Source organism: Nematostella vectensis, chromosome 13 (genome assembly GCF_932526225.1).
Source record: "Nematostella vectensis chromosome 13, jaNemVect1.1, whole genome shotgun sequence".
NCBI classification, from domain to species: domain Eukaryota; kingdom Metazoa; phylum Cnidaria; class Anthozoa; order Actiniaria; family Edwardsiidae; genus Nematostella; species Nematostella vectensis.
In genome coordinates this window covers 9,796,194-9,804,132 of record NC_064046.1, presented here as the reverse complement: position 1 = coordinate 9,804,132, position 7,939 = coordinate 9,796,194, and the positions used below count along the sequence as shown (strand labels likewise).

Below are 7,939 nucleotides of genomic sequence, written 5' to 3'. Positions count from 1 at the left end.
AATATGGGAAATATCATAACCCGAAAAGGCTGAGATTAGTTTAAAGTCAATCTTGGGTAACTTGAAACGCATATTTTTTTGTTTCTTTTACTTCAGGAAAGCTTGTGAATGACGAATTCCGTGTTATGTGTATGCGCGCGCTCAACGCCACCAGCGTAGCAACGTCGTTACTGAGCAACACTAATGTCAGTACACCCTTAAAGTAGTATTTACAAGCATTTCCATAGTGGCGCATAAAAGAAGGGGGGAGGGGGGAAAGTAGTTCACATGCATCCGTAGATCTCCATCCTCAAAGCAGGCCGGTTCTGGAACGTTTCCGCGAAGATCCGGATACCACGTGTAACAATGGGCTGTGGCAACACTCCGTAGACAACAGTGGTCCCGTCTGTGTTCCCGGGGAACACCTGCGATAGATAGCAAATATCAGCCAAACCAAAGCCACCCGACCCTTCCTTGATTGCTCAGGTTGCAAGGCTAGGGCTCGATTCTAACTGGTCATTAAAATATAAATAATGCTGTGGAATATCCCTTTAAAATACAATGGCGAAAGTACTTTCACATGATCCACCTTGAGTAGAGCTGTAGTGGACCTACGGGGGGGGGGGGGGGGAGGAAGACTGGCTGGGCTTGAGATGCCAAACGATATATGTATATTAGAACAACCGATTGTTGAGTTTACCAAGAAACATAGATGCGTATGGTTGCGATTTCCATCCTGTTAGTGCTACTTAAATTTTGAATTTTCCAGAAGCTCAGTTACACTCCTGATGGCGCAAGCCTACATACATACATGTATATTTTATTTTGCACACCTTCAGTGCAGTATACGGTTACTGGGGTTAACATTCTTTATAAGGTGTTCAGGAGCTAAGTTAACACAAGGTTTTCTAGTTAGCTCCTGGCCAGAAAAAATTGTATATAATTTGCAGCGACCAGGCTCCCATTTAGTAAAAAAAAAGTTAGATCCATCTCTGACTCGTACCTTTTCTTGTCCTCCCTCGCGGTACAGTTTCCAGGTGGATAGATCGGTGCTGTAGCCAATTTTGTAGCTCGTCATCCATTCGTCATAATTCGAGTTTCCTTGAGTGGCCACCTTGGTGACTGTTGTGATACGCCCCAGGTCGATTTGGATGTACTCTCCAGGGCTCTGAGATGCTGACGCCCAGACGCTTCCATGATTAAGGCGGCCATGTGAAGGCGGCAGTTGAAAAGAGTCAACATTGTGGTAGCTCGATGCAGTGATTGCTGAGTCACTTATAGCACCCGATTGCATACCCAAAGCTCTTTGCACACAATCTGGTGATTACAAGCACATTGGCATGAATATAGGGGTTGACGATGACTGAAAATATATGGGATTTAAAAGAAGTCCATGCAACGCAAAGTTTTTTTCCATACTATATTTATAAAATTGAATAATTATTTAAAGTGAAATGCTAATAATATGTAATATTCTTGAAATAATTTTTAACTAACAAAAATAAGGTTTAGTTCAAGGTCAGAGGTAATATGGCTAAAAAAAGTGCTCAGCGACATGGCGCCAAAACCGCCGTTCGTGGGGTTGCAGTGCTAGTTTGGGGGTAATTCTGTTAATGTCAGCATTTCTGAACCGATGTCCAAATGAGGTAAGTTATTATTTTGCATAGTCTTATTAAAATGGATATATGTGCGATCGAGGGTATTCATTCACCTCTTTCAGCAATGTTCAATATATTTTTAACGGCACAAATTACATTTTGAGAAAGAAGTCGATCAGAAACTTTTACCGGTGTTTTTTATTTACGAAGACTTTTTTCTCTCAGAAGATAAGATTTTCTATTTTTCCACAGTTTGACACCCGGACTATAAATGTTTACTGCTTATAAATGTGAATGTTGGCGAAAACGTAAACATAGAGATATGTTAGAAGCCGTTCGATGTAATTATTTTTGGATTTCCCCACTTTGCTCAAAGGATCTATAGACGAAGCATGTTCCTTTTATTTGTTCTTATTATATCAAATCTATTTGGGAAAACGTCTTACTTTTCACGTTCTTCTAACAAATAATCATTCTTCTTGTTAATTTTGTTTTTAATTCACACGAGTCAATGTTCATTCGGAGGTCATTACAAATTCGGAGTTAGCAAATTTTGCTTGAAACTTGAGAATACTGTAACTTGAATAAAACGTGCTTAAATCTCTTTACCCCGACCAAGAAATAAGCGCAATTCGTGCTTTACATCGTATGCTCATTTTTCGAGTTTATGATAGCGGGATTGAAATACGAAACAAACCTATGCCTGGCTGTGTAAGTTTCTAATAATTTTCATCAATTGTACCATACAATAATTACAATAAATATTATAGTAGAGAAAAAGGAAAAAAAAAAAGAAATGTATTCATGAGAGCATTATGTTATTTCACAGTCGCCACCTGATTGGTTAAGTAGCATTCAAAGATGGAATTAGCATAACCGCGTGTTAGTTCAAAGACGTTATGTAGTCAGTAAATCTGATCAAGAGTACCCGGAGCAAAAGATACTAAGATTGTAAGTAAAATTTATATGATTCATATCATGTACTTTAAAAACATAATCGCAATGACCAATAATCAATGTTACTTTATTTATTCAACAGTTGACTAGCAAATAGTGACTAGTACAAAATAAAAACTTGCTCCGGCATTATCAGTGTGGTATATGGCTGGTTATCCGAAACAGTCAAGATCTTTTAAAAAGTCTAAACCGACGAAGTCAAATCAAGGGATGAAGTTGGGAAATCAAGGCATCAAGTTGGAAAACCTCAAATGGAAATCAAAATTGGACAAGTGGAGAGATTTATTCAGTTAAATCTAGGGATCGAATCGACATTACGGTAATTCCGTACCGCAGGTATGATCAGTCTAATTTGACTTTTACACGAAAGGAATATTTACACGAGGAGCAGTTTATCAAGTTTATGGAAAATATGGAACAATTTTGAAATCAAATATCTAGATCTCTATATCTATTTATATGAACTTTCAAGCAATAATGCCGCCGAAAGTTGATATCAGTTTTCTCATTTCTAAACGGGATAATTCCATGAAATTACTCAACGAATTATTTGAAGAATTTAACATCTTTTACAAGGAAACAAACTCTCAAACATAGAACATTTATATAATGAAATCGAAGAAAAGTATAGAGGAATTAAACTACAACAAGCTACAATAGCCTAGAAGGCTTTTGAAGGAAAGATTGTTGAACCTGAAAATAAGGACAAAGTCTTGACAGACAACGAAAAAAATAGGAATCAAGTGAAACATAACTTTTTAGAATGCACAAAGTATTTTACTGAGTTCTAAAAGAAATTCGAAGAAAAAAAGGCGCTGAAAACCTGGGAATGGCGAAAGTTGTGACAAGTGCAGTCACAGAATTGTTGTCCAAATTTTCAAGTAAAGGGGACGGGAAACTGGAAAATATTTCTCCCCCGATGTGGGATGGAAGAAGGAGATCATATGCGACGTGGATGTGCATTGTATGACCAAATACAATCAAGATGCGGAAGAACAAATACAAAGGTTCCGCAAAGTGTTACCCATCAATTCATTTTGGACGTTGCCTTTGCAATCCTCGATATTGAATTTTCGGATAAACGTAAAATAATGGACGAACTTCTGGCAGTTATTTTAGATCACAAACATGTCAGATCTGATGTCAACTCATATTAAGATACGCCACAACCATCCGCACGTTCATCAACGAAATGGAAGACAACGGCTGTCTGGTGAACGAAACGGCGGAATCATCTTTCATTATGTCTCAATCCTATCTAAACTAGACCGCAAAGACAATATTCATTTTGGCAGAGATATGATAAGGGAAAGATAACCAGAAAATGTAAAAAATCTGATTTCGTGGCTTTTTAATGAAGCGTCAATTCGTTCACGAGGAAAGGAATCTTTTCAACAGCAAACACAGTGGCGAAGTGAATATCATGCAATGAATGTTGAATATGAACCATATCAACTCGGATGTTAGTCTGGACATCTACTGTCAGCTTGCCCCGCTTATCAAAGAAATCTCTCCACCCCTGGTGGACAGAACCCACCCAGACCCCCCGGTAAATCAGACCTACCCAGATCAGTCCATAGCATGGGAACCACCCATAGTACAGACCCCCCTGGGACCCACACGACTTTGATCCAAATTTCGGATGGACCAGCTCAGACCACAGCCCAGATCCGGTCAGACCCCCCCATACTTCAGACCCTGCAGCGGTGGTACAGAGCCACCCCTAGACCAGACAACAAAGTGTTGTCTGGTCTAGTCATCAGGACCCCCGGTGACCAAGATGGAGAAACAAATGTACGTTTTGGCGGGTCAGATACCTCACCATTTGGTGCACCCATCAGGAACTCCTAGAGCTATAACCTGGAGGGGGTGGAGCCGACACACAGAACTGAACGTCACAGCATGCAGCAGCTGAAAACTGCAGTACAAATGCTATGTGTCCCATTCAGAAAATACTTATTGAAGACAACAATGGAAATCCAGTCGAAATACTCACTATGTTAGACAGTAGATCAAACACCACTTTAATTTCCAAACAAAAAATGGAACCGATCTAGGTTTAACTAGAGTTTAAACAGAACTGACAATGACTTTAGCTGGAGGAATGCAAAAGCACGAAAACTCAGAAATATCGGAACTTTCAGTCATAGACAATCAGAACACTAAAAATAACCCTTTCACAGAAAACAATCGCTTCTTTTCGGCATCTGAACAACATTCAAAGTGACCTTTATTTGGGGGGAGGAAGTATCGATCTCCTCATAGGAACAGATTTCACCGAAGCCTTTGTTGTTTTAGAAACAAGGCAAGGTCAAAGCGGAGATCCCGTGGCAAAACAGAATCTTCTTGGATGGTATGTCATCGGTCCACTCGACAGCTCACACAATCCATCAAGAGTAAAATCCATCGACGTCGCAAGCATCAATGTCACTGATGACATTAAAAATCTTATTTCGCAAGACCTTCTCGGTGTAAAACAGACAGAACTGTGTGCCTGCACGGACGACGTTTTGAAAGAGAACAAGTTTATAAAGACCATCACTGAATCAAAAACAATGGTGGATGGGAAAATACAAGTAAGAATGGACCCCCTCAGAGCAACTACGAAACTGCGTACAAACGCATGGTATTTTCAGAAAAGACCTTCCAGAAAAAGGGGTGCTTTTAAGTCATCGAAGAAGAAATAAACAAGCTTGTGGATCAAAAATTTATTCAAGAGATCCCCAGTGAAGAGATCGACCACAGTGTTCACACCCGAACGAACGACGAAAACAAGACTAGTTTTTGACGCGTCTGCCGAACGACCAAATGGGAAGTCCCTAAACGACTAATTAGAGAAGGGACCAAATTATATCAACAGTATCCCTGACATCTTGCTAACCTGGAGATGGGACAATGTTGCCTACTGCGGTGATATCAGAAAGATGTTCAACCAAGTACTCATCCACCCCGAAGATCGTGTGTTTCACAGATTCTTATGGAGAAGCAGCTCTTCAGAACCGCCAAACGACTGAATTTCGGTGATAAACCAGCTCCAGATATCGCAACAGGCGCCATAAATACCTTGGCTCGCGCTGCGAAGACGATGCGAAGACGATGCCAAGCAAGCAAAGAAGGTGATCAATAAGATCGATTCAATTTTGGAGAAAGGCTATATTCAAACTTAATGACCATTGACAAGAACAAGTCCTGCGAACGATACTGCACCTTCCTTGGACACAAATGGGACAAAGACAGCGATTTGCTCACGTTCAAAAAAGAAGAGATCAAAGAAACACAGACAAAACTGACAAAAAGAAAATGCCTGGCATTCACGGCACAGTTATAGGATCCAACGGGACTCGTGCTTCCAGTAACTATGAATAGATCTACAAGAGCTCTGGGCTATAGGCCTTCCATGAGATGAACCCCTTCCAGACGAGCAACAGTTAAAGTGGATCAGGAATCTAGCTACTTTGAACCATCTTCTTGACTACGAAGTACAGCGACAACTGAAACCGCATGATGCAATGAGGTCACCTGAAATCCACGGCTTCAGTGACGGAGGGGAGAAAGCATACGGTTCAGTTATCTTCGTGCGATGGAAGCTGAAAGACGGAACGCATTCATGTATACCAATGGCCAAAGGCCAAAGCATTCGTTGCCCCCTTGAAGAAAAAGTCTATACCAAGACTCGAGCTGATGGGATACTTATCACTCGTCAGAGCACTCACAACTTGCCAAGAAGCATTGAAATGCGCCAACATAGAAGATTGGAAGAAGACCCTGTGGGTAGACTCCCGCACAGTACTTACGTGGATAAGAAAGCCTTCAAGAAAGTTCAAACCGTTCGTTTCCGCCAGAGTTGCTGAAATCCAAGAAACGGCAGATGTCAGCAATTTTCGCTATGTTCCATCCAACCAGAACCCAGCAGATACCTTTACAAGAGGAATCGATCCGGATAATCTCTCAACATGGATCAAAGGTCCAGAATTCTTGATGACAGAGATGGAGGATATACCAACAGAAACCAGTTTAGACGAAGAAGTCCTGTAAAATCTTCCAGAAAACAGGAGAGATTAAAACAGGACATAGCAGAAAAAAGTTCCACTGGAGTAAGACAAGTTTCTTCACAAATCAGATCAAGTTCTCGAAACCATATTCTCGGCCACATCTTGAAGAATTGCTCTTCCTCTAGAAAAGTTCGAAGAACACTCGCTTATATTCTGAGATTTGTAGAGAACACAAGATCAGCTAAACCCAGGAACAACAAGAAGGATGAAGTTTTGTCGGTCGAAGAACTTCAAAAGTCAGAAAAGATGTTGTACAAGTGGACGCAATTGGACTTTCAAATTTGGACAAAAGACTAATAGTAAAAGAAGACGAAGATGGAATATTACAAGCTCATGGTCGTTTAGAAGACGCCAAAACCCTGCCACAAGCTATATGTGAAATGCGGTTGCGCTGCCCCGAAATCATGGTCTTGTAATACTCCTCTTGCGAAGTCTTCACACGCGAAGAAGACACTGTGGCTATAAAAGCCTAATCTATGAGTCGAGGAAGACATATTGGATTATCGGAGTACGGAGCACCTGCAAACATATCACGAGGACATGTCTTACATGCAAAAGGTTAAGGAAGAGACCAGCAGATCAACTGATGGGACAGATCCCGATGTCTCGTGTCATAGTACAGAGTCCTGAGTTCTACTGCAGTGGAATAGACATGTTTGGACCTATCCAGATAAGACTAAGCAGGAAGACCTTAAAAGAGGCACAAACAATCATAGTTGTTTGCATGAAAACAAGAGCAGTCCACCTAGAATTGGTCACAGATCGAAGTACGGACACCTTCTTGATGGCCTTTCGACGATTTGCGTGCACAAGAGATCATCCAGCCTTATGCTTTTCTGATTGCGGTACCAGGGAGCTGAACCCTACATTGGGTTACCTGTGCATCACTAGCCAAATAAAACACGCAAAAACGTAGATTTATGCATACATATATGTGATATGTATTTAAATCTATATGCAGTATGTGTTTGGTATTTTCTGCGTCTTTGGCGCTAGGCAATCAGAGGCGTATCTAAAAATAACTGCTTGTTCTAAAAATAGCTTTCACGGACGACATCATCTCCTAATACGGAGGATTCAAATACGTTGATAAGTGCGTCCGCTACTATTATATACTAATTTAATGCCTTTCGAAAGTATTTGTTCTTAGTGTTCTTGGTTGGGAGGGGAAAAGCCCCCAGTGCACTACCACATGCTAGGACCCTTGTTACACTCGATACAATCAGAAGCAGAAGCAGAAGGATCAAATGTCACTATACACGTAGATTATAAATAGATTTATCCTCACCTTCACATTTGTACGCCACTCCTTTCCCTCGCAAGACACACTTCTTTCCCGTCGAACAGTACTCG

At 40.8% G+C, this 7,939-nt stretch overlaps 1 protein-coding gene and 1 non-coding gene across 2 annotated transcripts; one reads left to right on the top strand and one right to left on the bottom strand.

The window, feature by feature from the left end:
- Nucleotides 1–263: 263 nt before the first annotated feature.
- Nucleotides 264–1,273, bottom strand: LOC5518552 (lactadherin). The gene is made up of 2 exons (XM_001638438.3): nt 983–1,273; nt 264–404 (listed from the first exon to the last, which is right to left on the bottom strand). Exons 1-2 carry the CDS (start codon nt 1,271–1,273, stop codon nt 264–266), a joined length of 432 nt encoding a protein of 143 aa, XP_001638488.3.
- An 831-nt stretch (nt 1,274–2,104) lies between these two features.
- On the top strand, nt 2,105–3,490 carry LOC116615093. Its single transcript, XR_007306362.1, has 2 exons — nt 2,105–2,528; nt 2,617–3,490. It is a non-coding gene; the product is annotated as an uncharacterized LOC116615093 (transcript).
- Nucleotides 3,491–7,939: the final 4,449 nt, after the last annotated feature.

What these genes read in the sequence shown, in the direction of transcription:
- LOC5518552 (XM_001638438.3), bottom strand. Translation starts at nt 1,273, where the DNA reads ATGCAATCGGGTGCTATAAGTGACTCAGCAATCACTGCATCGAGCTAC. An exon ending in GCGAGGGAGGACAAGAAAAG is followed by an intron (nt 405 to 982) that starts GTACGAGTCAGA and finishes TATCTATCGCAG; the next exon opens with GTGTTCCCCGGGAACACAGA.